Below are 27,029 nucleotides of genomic sequence, written 5' to 3' on the forward strand. Positions count from 1 at the left end.
CCTGCAGGGGTGGAGACTACCCAGTCAGGCAGTGTGCAGGCATGCAATAAAGTCACATGGTTGTAATTTTTTTAGATAGTGGTAAAATATTGGATGTTGCTGGAACATATTATGGGACTTACATGGCAGGGCTAAAGATAGGTCAGTGAAGGTACGGGCACTGATTTTGGGCTTCCATGCTCATCCTTGTGGCATTACTTGTGATATCATGACAAAATTCAATCTTCCTCTTCCATGGATTTGAAGGTGCAGTAGGTATTGTAGGAGGGCATTGCTATTTTTGCTACTCTAAAGCTTTTTTTGAGAAGTTGAGAGGGCACATTTGTCAGAGTCTGGGCTCACTGAATAGCCAAGTATATGTGTGAAGGGCTTGAGAGTAGGAGAGAAAAGGACAGCAGCCAATGACCTGAGCCAACTGCCACGTTGGGTTTTTGTTGACCTTTTTATTTTAAAGTAATATCTTGCACTGCCAGCTTGCAGGCACTTATGTAGTACAGTCTTGCCAGCCCTTCATTCAGAGAAATTAATCTTGTAGTGAGGGGAGCAGACCAAGGTCTTGTGGTCTTTACTCATAATTCCACTGAAGTAACTTGCATGAATAAACTTAGATGTATAAGAATTTGTAGATAAAACTCTACATTAATATATTCTTTTCAAAGAAGTGATGTAAAACAGTCATGAGAAACAGTATAAACTTTTTCGCCAGGGGCTTAAAATTTTTTCTCAAACAAATAAATAAAAAACTAATTAATAACTAAATTAATTAATATGCACACCTATATAATTGTTATCTAGTATATCATTATATATAATCAGTATTTTAATTAATAATATAATTAATTAATTTTAAAATAAATTTAATTTTTTATACAGTTTGAGCAGTAACACGAGCACAAGTTTAAAATTTGAAAAGTAAAAGTGTGGGGAACTCTTTTCTGTTCATAAAAAGCTTTGAAACACAAAAATGATCAGGGGGTAAAATGTAGGTGCATTTAAATGAAGGAAAATAGTGCTGGGACATACTCATAGTGTGTTCCTAACTAAAGCCTGGAACCATGCTCTAATAATCCATCCTCTTTGCTCTGCAGTAAAGCTGAACCATTTGGTGCTTGGCAAGGTGAGCCAAGCTCAAGCAGGAGACCACAGCAGGGCCACTTCCATGCCAAAGAATTACTGAAGAGCACCTGATTGAAAAAATGTAATCAGTGAAAGCCTTAATTTGGCCCACTGTTTCTGTTGAATTAGAGTTAGAATACAGGAAGACAGTCTTTTATGTAACTCTTTCATGTTTAGTATTTTATATATCTTTTATATAATTCTTTTTGGGTGTCAGTGCTTATAAGCTAGAAAGGATTGGAATAATTTTCTCAGCCAAACATGTTGATGACCACATTGATCACTTGGCAAGGGAACTCAGTCAATAGCAAGGTGCTTAGAGTATGTTTGAATGTTACTCTAGTGACTTAAATTTATGAAATACTGACACATGAAAAAAAGGCACTCTCATGTATTAGTTCAAAATATGTGATAGAACTTTTGAATATGAGATAGAAAGATATTGAAAGACAGACATTTTTATTAAATTGTAAAACTAAAGAGACAAGATGTTTTGATAGTATAGATGAGCCGGAATTGAACTGTGCCAGAAAGGAAAACATGAAAAATTTTAGTCACCACATACATCTCAGCAGGGCAAAGTAATTTACTTTCTCTCATTGTTTTAGCACCTGAGAGACTGCATGTTGGTGGGAGATAAATTTCAGTCATTCTTTTTCACTTATCCAAGTGTCTTTCAGTGAAAGTTGGGGGCACGTTCCTTTTTTCCCATCAAATGCCTTTTCTCTTTGTTTAGCCATGGTTTCATATCTAAGACTCAGGGAACAACACCTATAGTCAAATGAAAGCCCTGTAGGTTGTCTTTAATCTTGCTGAACTTCCTAGGTTCTGCTGTTGCCTGCTCTGTGCATCAACAAGAATCTGAAGCTAAATGAAAGCAGAAGCAGTTCATTCTTAAGGAAGACTTGAGTTAGATAAGCTGATACTACCACGCTGTTTCTGATATGAAAATGGGTGCAGTTGTAAACCAGTGCTATCAGGGGAAACTGGTGATCATAACTCACCATGCCTTGGAATATGAGGTTGAGATAAGACATTGACCAGTATAATACGTACAGGTAAGGTATAAAACATGATATCCTACCTCTCATCTTCCATGTCACTTGACAGACTACTCTGCATCAACACAGGAGAAAAGGAAAAGACAAATTCTCCATCTCAAAGATTGTGCTCTGTGAATAATACAGGAGCTGAATTATAGGGTTTTTTCTCCTTTGGTTTTTCTTCTCAGTCTCTCTTCATTTATGTATGAATGCATTAGGTATTTCCTAACCATCTACTCAGATTTTAAGTGTTGCACCATTAATGGTTAATGACTACGAGAGATAAGAAATTCAATACATTATAATGGAGAAAGAGGAGAGTTGATGTTTTTGGAAGAGATCCTTATGAAAGGAGATTTCATCTGTCAGAGATGAGGCTGCCCATAGTCATTCTACAAGCTGAGTATTGAGAGGATGCAGGCAATGGTATCTTTATGGTTTTTAATACCAACTCCTAGGAGTTAAGCAGTTTGCAGACTAAAGTATATGACAACCAGTGAAATCTTTGCACTGGAAAAATGTTACATAATTATAATACTGATAGTGCAAAGTTTTTATTACTGTGTAGCACTTCTAAACATCTCCTTTCTAAACTCTAAGAGATCAGTGGAATTTTAATCAGTGCTTTTAACCCAAGACCACATATCATCTGATGTAAATAGGAAATTAGCTTTTTGCTTGTAGAGAGGAACTGGAAAAAGTAATATAAAAACACATGAGAGGAGAGAAAAGTTTACAATATAACATGTAAGTTACAATATGAAATTATCAAAACACATCAACAAATACCAGTGTACAAGCTATTTTGTATTTCTGCTAGTATTGATAATAGTAGAGTTGTCTGACAAAAATATCAGAATTTTAATTTGCTAGGATTAAAAAAATGAAGAGTTAGGGGCCAGCAGGTCAAAAATTTGCCACGTAACTAGCCAGATGGATTTCTGAAAATGAGACATTCAAATGACCAGTAGCTGGGTCTAAATCTGCATCATATCAAGTAGGGAGAGATGAGATTTCTGTTCTTAAAAGTAGCAACAGTACTGCAGATGCAACAAAAGATGTTCATTGGAGCAAGCAATTAGTCTTTACAAAAAGCAGCCTTTTCCTATGTGATATAAACTTTCTCATATGTCTCTTGGATATAACTCTGCTTATTAGAATCACATACAAAAATAACTCTTTTCAGCAAGCAGTGTTTTATACAAACTCTTTAATTTCTAGATTTTCTGCCTTTGTGAGACTAAGCACAGATCTGCAAATATATGCAAGTTTTGAGGAAGCTGTTAGGAAATACCATGTCCTTCATGACCAATATACAGTATCTATGTGCTGATCTCTCTCTGAAATCTGAATCCAAAGTAAATTTCTTGTAGTGGCATGATGCTGTGCAGTAAATTCTGCACTTTTTTTTTTTTTTTTTGGGTAGGGGGGAAGAAAAAGCAAAGAGAAATCTGTCAGTTTGATCAAAGCTTTTCTCAGAAATGGATGGCAGGATTTCCAAGCTAAAAAAAATTAAAGAAATTCGAAGGTAATACATATGGACAAAATACCATCAGAAAATAAAAAGATGAAATGAGTCTTTCATTGCACAAAAGGTTGTAAGTGGAGGAAAATAACATTTCATACAGTTCTCTTACATATCATTGCATGATAATTCATCAAACTTAAATAATTTCAAACATTCATCATTTTCATTACTAATTGATGTTAATATTTTAAACAAGCCAGGATGCCAGAACCTTATTGCATATGGTTTAATCAGTAAAAGCAATGTTCAGAGAAAAGGAAAAGAATGATAGTGAAAAAACAGAATAGAGAACTTTCCCCTGAGAATTAAAACACAGCAAAAAATCTAATATAGGAACTGGAAAATTAGTCCAAAATTGAGCAACCAAACAGTATAGAAATGAAAACAAGACACAAATGACATCTTGTACCTTAATACAGTCAGGATTCTTATTGTCACGACTACATATTATAGAAGATATTTGTAAAACCATGGATTGTACATTCAGTGCTTGTTCTTTGCTTGCATACAGTTATTTCTCACTACTCCTTGCAAGCTTTCTTCTGCTTTCCTAAAACACGACTTACATAATTGTAGAAGATAAATCTTTTATTCTTTCCTTTTGCTTCCTCTGTATTGATGTGCGGTTTCTCATCTCATATTTAAATTATGAGCCCTTTGGTACAGGGATGTTTGGCATTGCTGCACTGTGTGCAGCAGGGTCCTGATCAATGAGAAAGAATCACATTACAAATGACTGTTACTAATAATAACAGTGAAAGTGTTTAAAAATATTTTAATAAGGGTGTGAGTAAGGACACAGTTAATGGTGAATTTCTTATATCTTCAGAGGACTGGTAGCATGCAACTGTTTTTATACTTCTAGAGAGTATAGGTACTTTATGAGAATTACCTGAGAATATTTGAGATATGCTTGAAAAGATTAAGCCATAAAAATACTAATAGAAAAAAGCCTAATACTGGTTCCACATGGAACTGCTCTACTAATTTCTATGGAGCTGCACCCAATTTGTATGAGAAGACATGCATTAGATGATAAACAAAGCAGTTGGAAATAATAGAAGAAAATTAGATGCACTAGATTAAATGCTCAGTAGAAAACATCAGTTGGTGGGATCTAAGGTGACAGAGGGAATAGTGGAAAAGCTGGCAATGTGAAGGGGCAACAGCAAGAAGAGGTCCCAGTTCTACTCAAATGAATATTTCTGTCCTTTTCTGAACAGGCACAGAAGGTTGAATTAGTCCTTATTTAGGGGCCTGACCTGAGCTCATAAGGTACAGACTGTCCCAGGGAATGCATTCAAGCATTCCATGTGAACTGGAGCAGCTCTGTTGGCATGGGTTGAAGGCAGGCCAGCTCTAGATCCCTGAGCTGCCTCACAGGGGCCATGCCTTGACACATAAGGGATTTGGACTCTCTCAAACTAACCAGTGCTTTGAAACTGCTTTTCCATGGTCTGAGTAGGGTTACCAGTCCCTTGGTTTGGCGTTGCCAGCAAGACTGCATCCTACATAGTCAGCTGAAGAGGCTCAGAAGGAAGTTTGTGTTACATAGTTTGGCACCAGCATGAGTTGGGAGGATTCAGATACAGGCTAGATTAGACAAGGTTTTTGTGACTTACAGCAAATAGTCCTGAAGCTAGGCCTTTAGATGCCTTAGATCCCATTGGCAAGTAATGATTACTGGGTTACTTGTCTGGTTTTCTCTTATATGTTGCAGACAGTAGAGGGTCCTTGCTTTGTATGTCCTGTGTGAGATTGATTTAAGGCTGGTGAGAAAGACATTGAGCCAAAAAGCAGGCAAAAGTAAACCTAAGCAGTTATTTGGAATACCTGGAAACTTTATCAGTGTCAGGGACAAGGATGGTGTCAGGGACAAGGAAGGTGAAAGGCCTTGAAGGGAAGCTGTGTGAGGAGCAGCTGAGGTTAGCTTGAGGTCTGTTCAGCCTGGAGAAGAGGAGGCTGAGCAGTTACAACTTCCTCGTGAGGGGAAGAGGAGGGTCAGGCACTGATCTCTTCACTCTGGTGACCAGTGACAGGACCTGAGGGAATGGCCTGAAGCTGTGTCAGGGCAGGTTTAGGCTGGATATTAAAAAAAGGCTCTTCACCCAGGGAGTGTCTGGGCATTGGAATAGGCTCCACAGAGCAGTCACAGCACCAGCCTGACAGAGATCCAGAAGCATTCAGACAATGCTCTTGGGCTCATGGTGTGACTCTTGAAGCTGTCCTGAGCAGGGCCAGGAGCTGGATGCAAGGATCCTTGTGGGTCCCTTCCAATTCTGCATATTCTGTGACATTTAGGAAGAAAGGTAAATGAAGTTGTGTTGGCATAAGGAAGTCCCTTTTACTTTTCCTTCAAGCTTTGTATCTTGTTCGGACATTTTTCTTCCTTTTGAATTTTCTATAGGAAATAATTTGTTCTAAATAACCACAGTTTTTAAAGCATGGATCTATGATTTAACCTTCAGATGTCTTCTTCTATGACAATCCGAGTGTATAAGTTGTCACATTAGTCAGAGTAAAACAAACCGTATGTATTCTTTGTTTTTGAATGTATAAATCTTGCTCAGTTTGTTGACAACTTAATCTCCAGCACATACAGAAATGCTATATACAGAGCAAATGTTCTTAATGTTCAACTCTTTCTCTTAAATTTTTAATCTGGCATCACCAGCATGCTGAACCCTTGAAATGTGGGAATTTTAAAAAATCTGACAGGGTTTGCTGGCCCTTAGAGTCAGCTTACCCTTTTTTCTGTCTTTATTGATGGCATTGCCTTGAAATCTGCAGAGAACTGATCTATAAAAGTCTGTGTAGTGGGTTATTTAGTCAGATATTTATATCTATATTTATTAAACTTGTATCTGCTTTCCAAGCCTTAAGGCATTTTTACGTCTTTGAAATCATAATCAAAATAAGTTACTGCCATAGTGGCAGGCACTCTCTCTTCAAGTAATCACAAATTGTTGCTACAAGAAGGCAAAATGCTGTCATAACAAGTATTATAAAACCCTAAGGAACATGTTTATTAACCATTAATTCAGTGTAAGGCTCTGTTAGAATATCACATGCTCAGTTGTTTAAAGACCCAGGAATTTTGAAAGATAGCTGAATCAGAAACATACTCTAAACGTTTACCATGTAAGTCTTAAGCAAGATTAATAAGTTGATTGTTGGCAACCATAAGGTATCTGCCAATTTCAGATGCCACCAAGAATACATTAAAAAAATCATAATTTATTTTTTAGCTGCTCTTCATGCAACTTTTCTGGAGCCAAAACACATTTCAAGTTACTCGATTTGCAGAACAGGAAACTTGATCTGTTTTGATCCTGAGCTGAGATGCCTTTATGTGAGCTGTAGTTACTGCTGTTGGTTGTGGGATTAGCAAATAATAAGGAACACTTCTTGTCTCAGGCAGGATGTCTTGTCTGTTTAGGATAAGGGACATCAGTGCTTACTGCATTTGAAAAGGAAACCTCTAGTATATTATATTTTTCACAAGTGTCTATGAACTGGGCTAACCTGATAGCATCAAAAGCCTTTCATAGCAAATGATGTCGTGAGGCACTCATGAGTGCAAGGCACTCATTTCTGGTTTGACTCTCCAGTGTGTATAGCAGACATCAGATGTGATCAAGAACTTGTAAATGTGAAATTGATAGATAACTAATTATATTTGATACCATAATTAATATGTGTTACTGTTAATAGTTACAATAATAATAATGGATCAGATTAAACAAGAAAGTTGACAGAATGAATTCTTGAGAAGACAGAAAAGGGGAGAAAAATTCTCTGTTACTCTCAACAAAAGCAAGAAAAAGTTTGGAACTTTGATCTAACTTTAAGTAATGTTTAGTCTTAAATCATTAAGAAATAGGTTAGAGAACAGGAAAATGCTGAAAGAAGTTGAAAGCACTCAGAGTGAAAGAGGGAAAATTGTATAGAGCACAGAGAAGTTCCTGTTGCTAAACACTGAGTGCTCTATTGGTCTAGAGAGAACAGCAGACATTCTTGGGATTTTGAGTTGTCTTGAGTTACCTAAGCAAGTTCGAAGAAATGGTTTTTTTACCCTCCATGTGTATCTTTCATAAAGTAGATGAAATGTTGTGGCATGATACACTGGATCTGCTAGGTTCATTTCCTCAGACTGTTTAAAGTAATGCATTTTTCTCAGACATGTCACAAGCAATCCCATCAAAATCTGCCTGAATGGATTTGTTTTAAATCATAAATATTTGTGTTATATATAGTAAATGTTCAAGAACCTTGAAGAAAAAGAAGGTCATGGCCTTCTGAGTACTCAAAGCTCCTCAACTAAATATGAGTCTTGAAATGTTTGTTTTGGGCAGTCTCACCACTTGGTTGGTTTACCTCATTGCTATCTCTCTATCTATCTTAGCAGCCTGACTTTTCTTTTAAAAAATTGCTGTGTTTCTCCCTGGCCCCCTGGCAGATATTTTGGTTTCTCTTTGCCATCTTGTTCTTAGTTCTGGTGGCAACTATTAATTTTGCTCTTAAATATTTTGCCCTTGTCTTTTATGCTGTTTTTATTGTATGGCTGTTTATTCAACACCACAAGCATCTTTGTAGGGAGGGTGGAGAAGGAAGTTCATATAAATAAATAATTGCAGTTAAATGCAGTGCCTAGCAACAAAATGCAGTGGAATAAGTCTCTCCTGCTAAAAGGTGAGCCTTTTCTTTGAGAAATCAGTGAAATGTTTGGAGGACTCCCCCTGTGCTCAGGAAGGAGTGGAACATTTGAAGAGAGCCTCCTTCTGCTGTTTTGTTATTTGTTAATGAATGCATTTTGTGGACCATGGAAGTGAGTTGTGCAAGGAATGCAAATGAGCAATCTTCTCTGGGAAGGCTGCTATTTTTAATGCCTTATTTTTGCAGCTGCCGCAACAGGAGGGATCCAGCAGGTACTGGTTATAGGTATTTTGGTTGGAGGAAACCAAAGATGATTGAATAGTTTAGCCACTAGTAGGGAACATGTTTCCCCATACACCTTCAATTTTTATCACGGCAAGTCTTTTAAGCACTCAGCTTACCATTGGGTAAGCATTGCAATCACAGATTGCAGTGCTCAATTTTGGTGTCTTGAGGTCAAGTGAGGTACTCTACATGAGAGGGCTGTGTGCTCAGTCAGGGACACAGACACCAGCACGCCTGCTTTGTTTGCTTGGGCAGTGGGATGTCCTGGAAAGAAGATTTGTGCTTGTCATCTGCCTAGTTTTCCTGCATGGGGAAATGCCTTCCTTCTCCAGGGTTGCAGACTTGAACTCTTTCTTCAGGCACACCATGCAATCTTCACTTTCTTACCAAGTATAGGTGGTAAAAGCCCCAGCCTGTAGACAGCATTTTTATCCAGTATCCCACTTGCTAATGTTTTCCTTCTGGATGTGACACTTGGGTCCTGTTCCCCTCTCTGGCTCAGAAGATACAAACTTGTACCACCTTGAAGAAAGTTTTACTGATTTGTCTCTAGGATGCCGTAGTATGGGAGGTGTTCAGCCTGATGTGCTGATACTGTTCCCTTTCACATTGCCCCATTAAGCAGTAGTAAATGGATATAAGCACGAGTATTAATCAAAGTCCACAGCAGTAGGAAAGATGTGGTGCCCATTGGTTAGATATTGAAATGGGGTGATGTAGCTTTATAACTGCTTCAGGGAATGGTTATTTTTAGGTGTGAGCAGAAAGTAGCATATGGACCTCAACTGTTGTCACTGAAAAGACGTAGCTTGAATTTGGTTGTTTTCCAGGTTAAATCATTCACTGTCAAGAGCTTTCCTCAGAAACCTGCTAATTGTTGCACTGCAGACAGGTGTGTTGTTTGGTCTAATCCCACTAAATTTTCAAAATAATAAAAAATTGGTTTTTTTCCTTATTCACGAGTAATTTCTTTATAGTTTGTGTACATGTTTGAAATTAATGGCAGTTGCAATCACATTAAACAAACCCTAAGTTACAGAGAGAGCATAGTACAGCAAAACAAGCTACAAGTCCTAGGGTTGTTTTGAGTGTCTGAGTTCAGATCTTTAGGACCTGAAAAGACTTCACGTCATGTGCTGAAAATTATTCAAGTTTTTAATGATAACTGAAAAAGACATTAAATATCAAAGATGTGCTTGTCTAATGCAACCTTACATCTCAAATGTTTTTGTGGTGTCTTTTTCTTTTTGAAAAAAGAAATTGCCCATGTCAGACAATTAAGAATTCATCCATAAGTGCATTTGGTAATGCAGGTTTCTGGAAAACCTGGATGTATGCAAAGGCTAAAAAATGCAATATGAAAATGCAACATTTGGAAGATGAGATGTGCCTTTTATTCCTTAGGGATTTTACTGTTGCTGATTGTTCAGGTCATGAGCAGCTCTAAAGATCTTTCACGTGCCATGAAACTTTGTTTCCAAGAGAAGAAGTTAGTACCTTTGGTTTCTCCCAGTCCATAATTTTACATTGTGCAACCTGATTCCTCTCTTTCCTGCATCTTTGTACTTCAGACTTCTCATTGCTGTGCAGCAACCTCCATAGACTCTTAAAAGTTTTCCAAGTCCACACTCATCTTCCTGAAGATCTGCTTCAAGATTCATCTCTCCTACTTTCCATTTCCATGCAGTGTTTCCACAGGGAGATTTCTCTTCTGAGTTGTTCTGTTTAGTTGGTTGCCACCTACATGTGTTGAAGCTTTTGATGACTGCTCTTTCAGAGTTGAGTATGTTGTTCTGAAACTCTGAAAGAAATATTTTTCTCAGGTCTGTACTGAAGAGTTCTGCTCAGGCTCCTCTCAGTCCATCCGGCTCTGGTGCTGGTACATTGCTTGAGATTACGCCATGACAGCTTGTATGCCTGATCTTGAGATCAGCGCTTTCCATTTTAGGACTTTTTAATTTTTCTTCTCTAATGGAAATGTCACCTGTCCCTTAGGAACATGGCCCTCAGTGTGCTAATGTCTCGGTTACTTTCTATACCATCTTATTTCTGTGCTTCTGCATTTTTTCAAGAGTTGCCTTAAAATCCATGAAACATAACTTTTGTTCTAGGTTCATTTCATTCCAAATTAGTTGAGTGTTCTAAAGTTCTTTACTTCCTTTGATACACCCAGCTTAAAATAGCAGTAAATATTAAATTAGGCTAAATAGTTCTGAAGGTTTTTCCAGCTTGTTCTGTATAGTATATTAGAGTTGAACAACAGGCTTTACATGATCTGACAGGTTGCTAGCTGCTGCCTGCACTTCAGAAAGAGGGAGTGCTGAAAACTCTGAGTAAAACTTTGGAGCAGCTATTTGCAGTGGAGGGATTTTATATATATATATATGTATATATTTAATTAATTTTAACTCTGAACAACACATTTAACCAAAGGCTCTCTCTAGCCTGTGGAGGGAAGTAGGCACCTCTGGAGGACAGTGCTCAGGTGGCTATAGAAGGATGATGTGGTTTGCCCTCTGCCTACAGTGCTCCCCATTGAGTACAGAGGGAGCTTGGCCTGACTGTCTTGGAATTTAACCATTCACTTTTCTTCCCTGGTTTATGTGTGCAGAACGTCTGCTCCAGATTCCTAGTCCCAACAGAAATAGCTGGATTATAATATCAAACCACCCCAGTTTAATGTGGTGAGGAGAGTGAACATAGAGAGTAAAACTTTCTCTCACATGCTGTGTGAAGGAGTGTTTCATGGCTCATGGAGATGCCCTGTGAATTGTTCTGCAATAAAGCGTATTTCAGGATTGCAGGAGACTGATAGTGATCTGTGTTGCTTTTCATAAAGCAGAAAACATTGGCACAGATACACTCAAATTATGCTGCTATTTTGGAATCAACGTGCTTTAGAATCAATGTGCATGAAAAGCAGCTAACTTTTGAAAGGGAATCGTGATTTTATGAGCAAAAAAGAAATCACAACAAATGCATCAAATCTATTTCTGTATTTAAGTGTGTATGTATTCAAATATTTATACAAGCATGTGATTAATTTTATGCTGTTCTTTAAAAATCACCTGGGTGGCATATGTGACTGAAAGAAAGTGACAGAAGAGCCTGATAATCTTGAATGTAGAAATTTGTTCTGCTAAATTTGTTTCAATTTCTCAGTTATAATTATTTTTCAATATCTGCTCAACACTGTATAAATATTTTTTATGCAAAGATTTCTATTAAAAAAAAAATTATTTTCCTTTTGACTTGACCAAAAATGAGCACTCTGGCCCTCTTAGCCAAGCAAACTGTCCAAACAATTCTTTTGGAAGGTAAAAATGTTCATATTCATGTGATTGAAGAACTATAAGAATGTCTTCCTAGTAGGAAGAAAAATAGTGTTTCATTCCTTTTTCCATAATTTCTACTGTGGAGTACATTTTGAGTTTGCAGATGTGGCTGGTTTCTTCTGGACCTCATTAATTACCCATAATGAATTAATTATGTTAATAACATAATTTGCTTGATATGATTAGTGTAGATTGAAGATTAATGTAGATCATGCCAGCAGAGTATGTCACTCATTTTTGCAATTCATCCAATTACCGGTAGCTTCAGTTTACCTAAAGCAGATTTATCAGACAGACATCCAGTCTTCATTAGGGAGCATTAGGAGATGGAGTGTTCCCAGCACTTCTTCTGGAGGCTGGTCACGCCGTGGTCCCTGGCTTGTGCCCACTGCTGTTTTTGCTACAGGTGCATAAGCTGAAAATGAAAAGTCAATAGTTCCAGCAGAGATGTCTGCAGTAAACTAATCAGCACCGGCTGGATTGAGATGTCCGGCTGGTATTTTGTGGAGAGGGTTTTTCTAAATTGCTTGTTGTCAAAATAAATACCAACAAAAATTGTCCTCAGGAGGATAGCACACAGTTTTGTCCTGCTCTTTGCTGTGGTTTAGCAGGGTATTTCAAAGTCCTGGCCTCTCCCCATTACCTTTTCCAAATAACCATCTTAATAGTTGATGTGAATAAAATTCCTACCTTGACTCATGAACCTGCCAACCTGTAGTTCAGAGAGAGCATGTGCAGCAAGGAGGGAGGTATTTCTGGAGAACCTAAACCATCAGATAGCTTTTTTTTCCTCACAAAGTTTGTTTTAAATACTTCTCTGGCTTTGTTAGATTAGGACGAGGAGATAATTATTTTTGGAACTCTAAATACTGGATGTTTTCTTTTTCCCAGGTAGGAATCAGTATTTGGAAACACTCAAATAACACCCCCCCTACACACACCTTACAATCTATATTTGTAGGGAATTCAGCTATAGTGTAACAAGATTAAAAAGTCTATGTAAGTCTCTTTTATGACCTATGCCTTGCATTAAGTATACTTGACAAATTGCTCTGAATAATTTAATCTATTATGTCTTGATTTAGCTGCAGCTCTTGCAAAATTTATTTTAATATAGACTACTTTACCGTTATGTTTTAAAGATACCTTTTTCCTGAAATCACAGATGTGGTCTTAAAATTAATTGTTAGATTTTCCTTGGTTTTAATAAAATAATGAAAATACATACCATTAAAATGTGTCAGTGGTTTGGCAAATGAATAGGCTGAAGAGATGTCAGTGTTTTTTCATTTGATATGGCTCAGTTCATTAAAGTGCTTCTATTTCTGTTTCTTTGGTTACCACATTTCTTTTAATAAGAGAGGATAGTAATGCACCAAATAAGTAAGTTTAGGGTTTTTTTTTAATATATGAAGTAGGTAAATTAGGGCATTCAGTTGCCTATTGTGATTTACCCAAGTGGCATGTCACATGGAAGAAAATGTATCTGAACAGATGAAAGAAGCAATTGGATAGTAAAACTTAACTTGCAGAAGAAGCAAATATTTTAGAAGATATTTTGACTTTGCAGCTTCCTTTGATTTTCCTCTTTTAAATTTTACATCAGCATGAACAATTTTTGGTATGCCTATACATTGCTGAGATAAAACATCCTGATGAAATTATTTCTATTAATTTTGAATTATGTTTTTTGAATGTAATGCAAACTGTGAAAGTAGAAGCTTTGAATGATTAAGGAGCTCAGCTTCTCCTCTGTATTTCGCTTGTGCTTCTCTGCTTAGCCTTAGTGTGCATGAAGCTGGGGCCCTGAATTCCCCCTCTGCTCATCTTTGCTTTTAGTGTTGCTGCTGGCAGATCACGTCTAATAATCTTCACTCTAAACCTGACCATTTGCTTGATCAGGAAACACACATTTTCATCTATCTTTCAGTACTTAACTGGAAAGGAGGTGAAGACCTTTTCTTTAAAGTTTAAAAAACATCAAATGAAAGAGTGCAGAGCATCAGTGGTATATAAACTGCTCTAAGCAGTCTTTTTGAAGACAGGAAGACAGATTTTTTTTAAAATATTTGGGTAATTGCCTTTCAGTGAAGTCAAGAGCTCCTGCATCTCTTACTAGCCCCTAAGTATCTTTAAAATCAGATCAATTACTATGCATTCATTTTGTGCTTTCAGGCTGTGGTTGATGACTTATGTGGGTCAGGAAAAGCATTGTACACTGTTAGCTAGGTAGATTCTGGTAGGCTTTACATTTAAAAACACAACAGTTACTGTTTTTAAAGAGTCTTGTTTAAACACATTTGAAACTTTCTGAGGCAGTATCTTGATTTCAGTGGAAACTTCTGACATCCAGCCAAGTCCACATCTGGCCAGTTCAGGTGTCTGAATTGCTGAGATGAACCAACTCTCAAGTCCTCAGGGACTGATTTTTGAGGCTGTTCAGGCTGCTTTTAGGGCATTGTATTAAAGGTTCTGAGGTTGTCAGGAGGAGAGCCAGCATATGTGTGGGGATAAGCATCTACCAAAGACAGAGAAATAGCTGGAACATCAAAGCAGATGGGTGAGAAGGTCAGTTGGGCCAACCAAGCTCATTATTTTTTGGACTCCCTGAAAAGTATTTTCAAAAATGAAGCAAAAGCTGCTTTTGCTTTGTGCTACTGGTGAGTTAGAAGTACACTTGAGTGAGAACAGGGAAAGAATAGTGTACAATTCAGACTTTATTTTCTCTTCTGCCTGACATGGGACATGATTAAAACTAATAATTTTTTTTTCAGCCTGGATTTTTCAGTGTTAGGTAATTTGTTCATTGTGCTACACTTAGGCATGGTCTTGATGGAACTTCTGAGCCTCAGACTTTCTCCCTGTCTTGTACTGCTTCTACAGAAGCATTCAGTAACCAGCAGTGGTTATTTGCCCCTAAGGTACTGGACTTTCCACCTCCAGCACCTCAGTGCCTATAGCCCCTTAGAGTGGGAGGCCTCATACTTCCTGAATGATCACGTTTTACCTGTTTAGTATCACCACTCCCTGGGCCAGTACCATTGGAATCTCTCCTTGTATTTGAGAAGTTTGCAGCTGAAGTTAAATAGGTTATTCTATTACACTGAAAAGCTAATCATGATCTCTGTGTTTGGAAACAGATGCAGAGAACATGTGTGATAATCATGTTTCAAGGGTGACAAAGTTTTATCTTTTAATAGGAAAAAGTCCTGGATTAATCTTCTCTACTGTGTGGGCCTTGCTGGGTGTAAAAATCCATTTGTTGTGATCCATTCTGTCTACAGAATGCAAGCACATCTCTTTTTTAAGCTATTGTGAATTACATGTTAATTTTTTATGACTTGATTTTATAATACTATTCATTAGGCCAAAGCAAATAGGAGCAGTGAAGCTGGATCATTAGTAAGGCTTAAGCAAAGGCTAGAATTTATGGTGAATAAATGCGTTTTCAGGCCATGTGTTCAAGTCACTTGGAAATAAATATTTCCACGGCTAATAGGATCTGTAGCATATAACTTTTTCTCCTTAAATTGGAGGAGATACATGACAGCATCTTAGAAATCACATGAATGTTTACATTCCTCAAAATAACCTCTTAAGGGTGTCTTGTCAGTAATTAGTTGAAATCTCCCTTATGAACAGAGGAAGCCAAAAAAAAAAAGAGGAAAGTAATTGAAGATATATCTGTAAAAAGGCATTCTAAGTATGCAGTCTTTTGTCAAACCAGAATGATCTTGAAGTTTCTGTTTGCTTAATCTCCAGTTAAATCTCTCAGGGGGCTAAATGAGCTCCACTGTAAAATATATATTCCATAAAGAACTTTAGAGATCCGTTGTTACTGCCTGATGGGGATGAATCCATAGTGTAATAAAACCTACTGACAGCAAAGCATTCTGATAAATGAAGTTCTAGAGGTCTGCCCTTTTATTTTACACTGGTAAAATTTTTGATTTACCACTGGTGCTGGTGGGTATGTGCTTATACTGGGTCATGGTCTTCCAAAAGGCTTTACAGGCAAGACATGTCTTTGCTGAAACAGACAGAGGTTTAATATGTATTAAAAATATTGTATTGATATTGATGTATATTAATAGTATAAGATAATCAGTGAAAGAAATACCAATATCTATAGTTGAAACTATAGTGGGAGGGAAAAGAGATCTGAAAAGATTTCAAGCTGGACTTGTGTGGGTGATGAGGAAAAATTTGTCTTCTTTTATGAAGAAACCCAGAAGATCTTACTTAAATGGCTGCAAGGATTTTGCTTATAACATACATCTTATCTGAAATGCAATTGCCCCCAGCAGCAGAGTGCTTGCAATGCTGTGTACTGGGAAGTTGATTCAGTTCCAATTCAGAGGCAAGAATAAAACCTACTGAGTAGTTACTGTGGTTTTGTGCAGCAAATGTGTGCTTTACAGAGGCATTTGAGCTAATGATCAGGTGTAGCTCTGCTTTAAAATGGTGAGATTTGCAAGGATAGCAGGGTTTCATGGTACTGTTTGCTCACAGGCCTATTATAGTAAGATGTAATGTCTTAAAAAGCACATGTGATTTAAAAAATGGGATGGAAATGGAAGGAAATGTTCTTAAGTAATTAGCCTAAATATATATTTAGCTGTCATCATACCTCTAAAATGTTGTGTGTGGCTGCACCGGAAATATTTGTGGATGGTACAAGGCTGGCTAAGGAGCTGTGCCTTCGCTAATATTTAAGCAGATGATCTGAGCTGTGACTCATGTTTCCAGCAGTGGTATGTGGTGCCTGTAGTGTGCACAGGCTCATGAATGCCTTCATTCATCCCATCTGTTGCGATGGCACCGTGCCCACATGGAAGTGGATTGGTCCCTTTCCTGGGAAGTGTAGTGCCAGACTGTTATGAGTTTGGATGGCAAGCTTATCTAACATTGCAAACAGCATCTCTGCTGCAGGAAATCCCTTCTCAGTGTTAGGACTGAGGCTTTAATAGGTGACTTCATGTACCCTGGAGGATATTCTATGTGTTGAAAGAAACTACTGAAACACGGCAGAAGGAGGAAGGCTGCCCATCCCTCAGCATGGCAGGATACTGAGGGGAAGTATCTGATGGCTTGTTGCATAGCAGAATTGCCAAGTGACAGCCCTAGACAGCTGTTGCAGTCAGGCAAGGGCAGATGGTGTTGTGCAGTGGAACAGATCAGATGGATCTCTTCACAGTATCTCCTAGATGCTTGTTAATGGAATTAGCCCAAAAGGCATTATCTTGAATGGCTGTGTCATGTCCTGCATTGAACTGTGCAGAGTACTTGCAGAAAATTCTGAAGTTCAATTTAAAAAGTACATAGTTTTCCTGTAAATTTCTTTGGGTTAAGTGAACAGAATTTTAAGATGAATTTGATTATTTGCAAATGGGAAAAAAACCCATTACTTTAGCATCACTTTTGTCTGAAGTGGGTGATTTGCACCTCAGATCCATCAGAAGATGATGCTGATGCTCAAATTCTACACTCTGAATTTCATTTCCACCTATATAACATGGATAACATCCCTGTCCACAGCACTAGGGACTAGATGATCTATAAAGGTCCATTCCAACCTAAACCTTAGCATGATTCAGCAACCAAGGGCAAAAACAAGAAGAGTTCAAAAGTTTTGAAGACTTTGGGGCTTTCAGAGTTAAGGTCCTGCTCAAAATTTTTCATGTTTAGTTTTAGGATTTTTAGCATTGACAATACATGTATTTTTTTTTTAAGCTCTTTGGCTTCTGATCTTTTGAGACATTATAGTGTTCCCATTTCCTCTCAAATTATAGCAATTTGATGATTGTAGAAGAAAATGAGTTTTTGATCTATTCTCATGACTTCTATGGCTTCAGAATTGAAGTAAAATGTACTTGTCTTAAATACATTACAATATTGTTACAGCTGGCTATAAAGTGCTTGGCTTAGTCCAAATGCAGATTATTAATTGACATACAGTGAAGCAAATTCCCTAAAATAAATGCTGTAGTGCTTTCTAGGCAATGGAGATGTGTACTGGAAGCCTTTATTAAGCCAAGCTCCTGTCCAAGTAGCTGGAGCTGAACTTTTTCAAGGTACTTGATTTTATCCTTGAGTTATCTGTGGAACATATATTAGTAGGCCTGATTTACTAGACCCCCTAAAACAGTGTAGGAAGAAATGATGTGTTTGATTTGGCCAGATTGAATCCCAGTCAGTGCACCTTGGGGAAATACACAGTATTAAAGTATTTTTGCCTGGATCTGGTGCCAAGGTGAAGGGCAGAATTAACCATCTTTTAATGTGCACAGTAAAGGTAATCTGAAAGACAAAAGAACATTTTGCAATGCACAGTTTTGCTGACTATTAACATTATAGAGCTGTAATAAGGTGGATTTTTTTTAAAAATTAAGAATCTTTCTAAATGCTGTTTATCTTTTAAGAAGAAATGGCACTGAGCCTATAAAACTCATTAATTCCCAATTTTTTTGTGTAGATGAACTCTGTTATGATTTTGAATGTTCAGTTGTTCAGTGTTAGTTCTCTTAGCACTTTTAATTTGTTACCTGTTCTGATAAAGAAAATTTGCTGTAACGTGTGAGGTGCTTTTATTGGCTTCAGCTATTGTCTTTAGTTCTTTAGTGTGTGTGTGTCTGTTCATCATGTCAGATGAGTAACTGAGCTGGCTGATCGCTGTGGCAGCAAGCTAAGTCCCTCTTCCGTGTCCGTAATTCTCCAGCTCTAAACACACTTGACAGCTAGCTGGTGACCTTAGGAAGTCTTTTCATCTCTGACTCCACAAGTGGTAGCGTGACTACTGGAACAATGTTTTGGCAAGGACAGTAATAGCTTAAACCACATTGAGTTTAAAAGCAAACATCTAAACGCATTTGTCCAAATGACAAAGACGAGTCACAGTTCATGAAGTCTCACGCACAGCTGCAGTAACTCGGATATGAACAGCCACTCTCTCGCTTATCTTTTTCTGGTAATTCTTCCAAATTATTTTCCCCAGATCTTTTTGTTTAAGTAGCAGAAACTGATGTCTAGTATTTAAGTGGATGCCAGGAGCCGGCAAAACTGATGATAACACATTTCTTTATGTACAGTAAAGATGTTTTGTTCCATCCATCAGCAAAACCTCCCAGCATTTTTAAGAAGAGTGTGGTCTAATGTACCATAAATGCATAAAGAGAAAATGAAATATTGTCAGGTTTTTGGTGGGCAGGGTAGTCTTTTAGGACTGAGGGATTCCCTTGTTCTGAGAGCAGCCTGGATATGTGGGTGAATCTGGTGCTCGTCCTACACTCCTCACTCGGAGCTCAGCAACCTTTTGCTGCACATTTGTTGTCACTTGAAGAAGACAGCTCTGGGGATAACAGTAGGGAACAGGGGCTTTGATAAGGTAGAAGAGACTGATGCAAAACAAACCCAAGACTTCTGTGTCTTGTTCCTCTTTTTTTTGTTTGGGTTTTGGTTTTTTGTTGTTTGTTTTGTTTTGGTTTTTTGGAGGGGGTTGTTTTGTTGCTTTTGTTTGATTTGGTTTGTTTGTTTTGCTAGGGAGAGTGTGCAAAGGAATGCAGCAGTCATACTTTTGACCGGATTCTTTGCAAGAACTATATTTCGCTTGGATTAAAAAGTTGAGCAAATCTTCCAGGGATGTGTTTCTATAGCCCCTTGGCTCCAATGCAGTAAAGATTGTTCAGTTTAAAAATTGTGCCTCTAAAATTCATGGTGTTTATAAGAGACATAATTGTGACAAGAGCTTAGAGAGGGCAGTCACCTGAACATCCTGGTGAGCTCTGATGGGAATGGGAATGACATATTCTCTAGAATAGCCTTCTGCAATGCCTAAGAAGAAAGCAACATGTACATACAGCAATTCTGACTCTTCAAAGCCTGGGTCCATGACAGACCATCTGCAAGAATAGGTAGAAATGGACACTGGCCCTTGTGGAGGCAGGGTTACAATTCTCCATCATATAGACACAGGAAGATCCAAAAGAGACTCAGACTTGGATGAAGTCATCTGCAGTATCCTTCACCACTGGTGAAGGAGGAGTTAAAATGTGTCTGTTTCAAAGGGGAAAATGAGAACAGTTTTCTCCAGCAGAGCCTTGCCTCTGCAGCCTTCACGGTGAGCTGTCACGCCAGCTCACACCAGGCTGCGTTTGAAGTGGTGGTTTCTTGGCTGACATCTAGCCAAATGCCTCAGCTGCTCATACAAATGATTCAATGCAAATCAATGAGATTTTCTAGACACAAGCAGTTAATGTTTCAACAAGCAGCAGCAGATGAAATTGCTGTGTCAGATTGCATGGCAAAGAGAGCTGTTGCCCTTGTTCAGAAAATTCTATGCCTGGAGAGTTTTCAGATCTTCCCATTTCAATTATCTGAAAAATTCTGCTTTCAAATCAACTTTGAAATGTTCAGAGTCTCTTAATGCCAATCTTCTTTTGACATAGTTTTTCTTGTTTGGAAGAGTCAAAAGATGAAACATGGTGTTTTCTACCCCCTGGCAAACCTCAGGAGACAAGTTACTGCTACAGACTTTTCTCAGGTTCTGCAACTGTCCTAATGTATTTAACTGTATGTTAGGAAACTGCTGCCATTCAGCAGAATGTCCTGAGAAACTTTTTGTGGATGCTCTGTTTGCCCAAGCATGGTCATGCATATCTGGATGCATTTTGGTTTTCTAGCTGATTTTCCAAGGAGAAAAGGTGCTGCCTTTCCTACATGCACAATTTGTTAGAATCCCAGAAAATGTCTACATTGAAGCATGTCAAATCAGGAAAAAGTTTTTCACCCAAAGGATGGTTGGGCACTGGAACAGGCTCCCCAGGGCAGTGGTCACAGCACCAGCCTGGCAGAGTTCAAGAAGCATTGGGACAATACTCTCAGGCACACTCTTGGGGTGTCCTATGCAGTGCCAGTAGTTGGACTTGATGATCCTTGTGGGTCCCTTCCAACTTAGTACACTGTGATTCTGTGTCTGTCCAATAACAGTGGAAAAAAAGCAGATTAAATTTTGCAGCACAGTTTGATTCAGCAAATCATATTTTTAAAAGAAATAGTTTGATTCTGCTATATAAAAAAAGCATTCCAGTGAAACACAGCAGCTTCCATCTCTCTCAGCCCACATCTGCCATTTTTGCCCCCACTCTTCGGAAGAAGTCTATGTCACCCAAAGGATGTAGTCCTGGGCTTTTGACCAATATCCTGAACTTGAATTCCCACATAGAAGAGCATTTACTTAGGAGAATAATATGTGGCAGCCAGTAGGCACAATACTACTGCTGCTGCCAGAATGTACTGACTGTAAATGAAGCTGTGACAGATGGCCTGAAATGTTTCAGTGCTTGCTTTCTCTAGACCAGGATTACCTAATTAATTTGTACTATGGTGCAGTGGGCTGTTTTACTAGGTTCTGGTCAGACACATTGAATGCATGGGATCTAGGTTTGCTGGACCAAGCAGGGTCTACAGGTGGGGTAGGGGCAGTTTTCCAACAAATCCCTGGGACAGCAGGCTCGTTGGGACCAGATGAGTGGGAAGGAATATGGGATCAACCCTCAGGACACGAGGGACAACGTCTGCTGGAATGAGAAGAAGTGGACTCCTGATTCAAATTGTGACTGAGTTCACTGAGCTATCCTTTTTTTAGAGAAGAGTAGTATTTCACTTAATAGTGAAGCTTCTATATGCACTATACCTACAGAATTAGCTTTCTTTTACTGCTTATGGAGTGTTGTCCTTGTGGTCCTTAGTAGACAGGGAAAAAGGCTGGTAGGACATTTTTTATTTGGATTAGAGAAATGCATAAGTGAACAAAAAGGTTATTTTTCTTAAGAAGGTGGTGATTGATGCATGGGGAGATTTGATATAGCATAGGTGAAATATGCAGGGAAGAAAGAGTTAAATGTGTCATAAATATTTCCTATTTTGGATAGAAATAAGCAAGTGCAATTATTTTTAGTTTGACAGAGAGAAAATGAGCAACTATCATTTTGCTAGGTTTATTAGGAGTGACTTTGAAGTGTAACCTAGTAAATACAGCCCATCAAACTAGAATTAAACCAGCTGCATATTACTTGAATAGCTCAGGGAAAAAGTCCTTGTCTGTTCTATCCTCCTCTCTGGGTACATGTTTTCACTCAGTTAAGAAAAGTCAGTGGAATTGCATTTAAAAGTGTTGTCACTTCACAGTCTGTCACAGGGCTTTTGCCAACTCCCTTCAAAAAGGAGTTGGTGCCTAGAACTGTGCCAGCTGGTTGATCTGATCATCCCAACGCTTTACTAGAAAATCTAAATATACAGCAGTATGAGCTGAAATGTGTCTGCTGTCCTGTTTTGAAACTATTCTGCATTTGAATGAAGAACTACTTTCTCATGAAAGCAGTACTGAAGCTCTCTCTATCTTTCTGTTCTATAGGTTGTCATTTTGTATTTTGAGCCAAGTATATTTCGCTGTATTCTCCTAAGATGGGTTCGTCTTCTGGGCTTTGCTACTGTTTATGGAACTGTGACACTCAAGCTGCACAGGTATTTCACATATTAATTTCCATCTCTGTGGGAGTATGTGCAATCTGTGTGGGTACTTAGATGGAAGAGCTGCAAATATCATAAACAAGTGCCATTTCTACTGTGTATTTCTCCTCAATTTTCCTGTTCAAATTATATGCTACTAATCTGAATTGAGAGCTATGAATGCTGACAGGATTTGATTAAAAATATATATACATTAACTGTTAAATTGTGCAAGAACCCCTTTTCACATGAAGTGAATGTGTTTTCCTTGAATATACAAAATACAGATGTATTCATGAAGTGTTCAAAAGTTTCCCTCTGAAGTGTTTGCAGAGAGATGCTTTTGAAGTGTTTAGACACAGCAATGGTGGGTAAAGCAAAAGACTGGTGTATATACTTACTGTGTTTTCTTATGGCTTTTCTGTCAAGGGCTATTTTCTTCAGGTAATCATAGCAGGCAAGCTGCAGGCTCACAAGCGTCAGAACCTGCCAGCAAAAATAGGAGGCAATTTCTGGGTTCCATGGGGTTGGCAGTACATTCACACGTGACTCAGAGATTTAGTGTTTAGAGGCTCAACTTCAAGTCCCACTTCTAGAGTCCCCTTCAAAATTAAAGTGAAGAAATTGAAGAACTTTTCTGTGTATGCTGGATAAATCCTAATGCTTTTCCCTCTTTAATGAAAGAAATTACTGATACATTCCATAAGTATTTTTATTCGACAAAGAGATAAGCAGTATATTGATACTTGAACATACTGGATGAAGTATGCTCACTCATCTTTTTATCTTAGTTTCATTACTGTGTTGGCATGTTAGATAGAGGAGGGTTGTTATAATGCTCATTAACTGAATGAGAACTGAAAATATCTTGTGTTTCATGATGTATTATTGACTTGTCACATTTTAGGTGGAAACCCCTGTTTTCCCATTAAAACTGAGCTCCTTCTTGCAGCTCCTTTTAATCTGTGTCCCTGGTTACAAGTGTACACTTAGCCTAGTAAACTGTAATTGTAAAATGCTGTGTCTGGCCACATCTTTGCATTGAAATTGACCAAGAAAATCCCACACCTCCATAGTGTTTTCTGGGATGAACAATTTCTGATGCAAAAAAGGTAAAACAAGAAGAGCAGTAAAGAAGAGAGGGAGCTGGTGACTTTGCTTGGATGCTTTGTTATCCATAGCTCAGATAGATAAAAAGCCTAAGACTGTGGGTGGCTCATGTTGTCACTGCAGTTCTGCTATCCTAACAGGTTCTTTATGTGGTTGTACATGATGTGAGGAAGCAGCTATCCTGACAGGACTGTTGATCTTCCATTCATATTAGGTGAGGATAGGCTGCAAAACTGCAGAAAGTCTTCTGCTTTGCTCATTCAGCTGTTTGATGTTACTTGGCACCTGTGCTGACAGGGTCAGCAAACAAGACAAAATTGAATAAGAAACCAAGAATGCACTCCATCCTCATCCTTGATCATCACAAAGCATTGAAGGATAGCAGTGGACTGGACTGTATCACTGGAACAGTTGCCTCAAGGCTGAGGGAAGTGATGATTCTCCTTTATTCACACCATATCTGCAATGATGTGTCCAGATGTCAGTGAACTCATCTGAGTTCAATGAAAGGCCATTAAAATGGTCAGGGCTTACAGCACTGGTCCTGCAAAGAGAGGCTGAGATAGCTGGGCTTGTTCAGCATGAAGAAAATACAGCACTGGAGGGAGCTAGCATGAGCTATCCAACACCTACAGGGAGGTGAAGCTGTGTTCTTGACAGCAGTGTACAGAAGAACAAAAGACATGGACAAATTGAACTAAGAGATTTCAACTTTATACAATATGAATGAATATTGGGGTCAATGTTATATGAGGAAAACATTTTCAGTGTCAGGCTGATTAAGCAGTGGAGCTGGTTGCTCATGAGATTATGAATTTCCCTACCTGGAGGTTTTCAAGACCCAACTGGATAAAGCCCTGGGCAGCCTGGTCTGGATTCACTAATTAACCCTGCTGTGAGCAGTGGCTGGCCTTCTGAATAATTCTGTATTTCTTTGTGTAACACAAAGATATGTTAATCTAGAATTATTTTCTGTAGCAATCTATCTTTCATTTTCCAACCAGATATCCTGACCATTCCTTTCCTACATTTGTGATATTGTGATCTTTTTTGGTACTGAATATCTCAGTCCCAGAGTGTGCCTTGCAAAAGACTGTGCCAAGTTAGATATATATTTTATTATACACATTCACAGCAGTTATGCTGTTAGGAACAATGTGATGTTAATAGAAATTTAGTAGAAAATTTTGGCAGATTAATTCAATCCACAGGTCTTACAAGGCTGAGGAATGGCTTACTGCAGACATCACAAATACTCCTGACAAGCACTTGTTCTCTCCTGCAGCGAGGCTGTGTCCTTCCTGGGGGAAGAACCAATTGCCATCAAGGAACTTGTGATTTTTCTGAGTTAAATGGGAAAACCAGTATTGTGTAAAGGTTAATGATAACAAGAAAATCTAATGCTATAGTTCTCAACAAATGAGGTGCATTGAGTAGCATTAGAGTGTGAAGGTTAACCAAAGCCAGGTAGGAGTCACTGGAAACACCTGGGGCTGTTGTAGTTTTTTTAAATTTCCTGTAGCTCCTCGCTTCCTAAAGAGGTTTCAGAGGTTTTGTTAGGGTCAAACATCAAGGGGAAATCAGAAAAAAAGTCAAATGCAGATGCTTAAGGAAAAGCACAAGAACAGGGAAATCATGTACTGATTCATTCTTTGAACACCTGTCACAGTCAATTTCTACAGTGCCTCATCCTTAATTGCCTCTTTCTTATTCACTGTGCATTTTTAAAATAACGAGCTGATGTTTATGGGGGTGGAAGGATGGGGGCATGGAAATGAGCTTAATTTAAGGAATCTAGCTGAAGAGCTATGAACATAAAATACAATACTTTTCTTAAGAATGAATTTTTCAAAATAATTATCTCAAGAAGTAATGATGTTTCAAATTTAACTTTTTTGGGTTTAAAGGAGATGCTGATGTTGCACCTTTCACTATATCTCTGTAACTGAAGACTCTGTGTCCTTTTTTCAAGCCCTGTATTTTATGAACAGGTTATCTCATTATTTTTAATATTGTGTGAACTTCTGTCACCTTCATGTCAGGATTAATTCAGGGTCCTTCCTTCTGGACTAAAGCATAAGAATAAAACAAAGTAGCATACATACAGACAAATGTATGCACTTCTATGTGTATCCATAGGATAGTTTTCAGATATTTTAGGAAAAGGAACCCAAGGAATGGGGTCTCTAGTTTGTGAATCTCCATTTCTTAAGAGAGAAACAAGAGAGTGGGAAAGTGAGGAGAATGAGAAGGTGTGGGGAAGGTTTCAGGTATGAGAAACATGACAATGACATAATCCACACTTTTTTGGAAGCAGTGATGGTGGGATGGGAGTGTTAGTGGGAGAAAAAGATGTTAACACTATGATGCAATTCTGCATTTCATCTAAATGCTGTGCTAAGATTATATTGCTGTGCTTTGCCATCTGGTACAGTTGGAGCAAGTAGTGGACCTTCCTACAGGTTTTGGAGGTGGTAAAGAAAGGAGGAGAAAAGCAGTGTGGATAGTGTGTGGGTGTCTAGAGGCATGTTTTAGTGGGGGACATGAATTAGTGGCTCATTTGGCAGTGTTAGATTTATGGTTGGACTTAATAATCTTAAGGGTCTTTTCCACCATAAACAATTCAAAGATTCTCTGGTTCTCTGGGTTGTGGTTCAGCATTTTACTAAAGAGGAGACTCGTGCTAGCAGAGAACCCAAAGAAGATGTCAGTTTGCTTCTTGAAGCATCAGTGGTGAGAGATGGTTCCAGCCAGGACAGTGTTAAAGTTAGCATCAGCCAGGAGGGGCACAGCCAGAACCCTGGGGTTATTGGAGATGTCTCACACCATGTTCAGGGGGGACCCAGGGTTGAGGGTGGGTGGCACATGGGGACCACTCATGTGTGAATCATTTACTGAACTTGTGCACTCTGGTTTTAGTATTATTCATTGGTACTGTTTCTTTTCTTATTCCATTGCTGCTTTGCTAATTGCTCTTATCCTGTGATCTTTACTTTTTTGTGCTTTCAGTTCTTCCCTTCATCTTGCTACAGGGGGAGGTGGGGGGAAGTGAGCATGTGGTCTGGGGTTTTACAGTGGGAAATCTGAATTTGGGAATTCCATTCCTAGCCACAACACATGGCATATATGACCTCCCTCAGGTCAGCTAGGGCTGGGAAAGAGGATACAGATGATCTTGTCTAAAAGTGTCTGGTGGCAATGTGGTGCAGAAAGGGGCAGAAGGTACCTTGGCAGTTGGAACCTGTACAGCTGGATTATCGCATGGCCAATATTTCAGAGGTCATAGGGACAGTGGGTGATGGTTCCATGGTGCCAATACACCACTACCCAATGGTTCCATGAAATGGGACACTAGTGATGAAGCACTGCCCAGAGTTTTGTCTCAGAGAAGTGGTTGCTGTGTAATTCAGCTTAAATTGGCAAGCAAAGTGAGATGAGCATGGGCTGCAG

At 38.5% G+C, this 27,029-nt stretch overlaps 1 protein-coding gene across 2 annotated transcripts in view; it reads left to right on the forward strand.

The window, feature by feature from the left end:
- The window catches only part of GPR158 (G protein-coupled receptor 158), a 180,844-nt gene that overhangs the window by 109,994 nt on the left and 43,821 nt on the right, over positions 1-27,029 (forward strand). For both annotated transcript variants that reach the window (XM_086861388.1, XM_086861377.1), the window contains exon 6: positions 22,375-22,484. In XM_086861388.1, coding sequence (XP_086717514.1) covers positions 22,375-22,484 — 110 coding nt within the window. The remainder of the gene's footprint in view (positions 1-22,374; positions 22,485-27,029) is intronic.

The sequence above is a fragment of the Cyanistes caeruleus genome, chromosome 1 (assembly GCF_971803275.1).
Source record: "Cyanistes caeruleus chromosome 1, bCyaCae1.hap1.1, whole genome shotgun sequence".
Lineage (NCBI taxonomy): Eukaryota > Metazoa > Chordata > Aves > Passeriformes > Paridae > Cyanistes > Cyanistes caeruleus.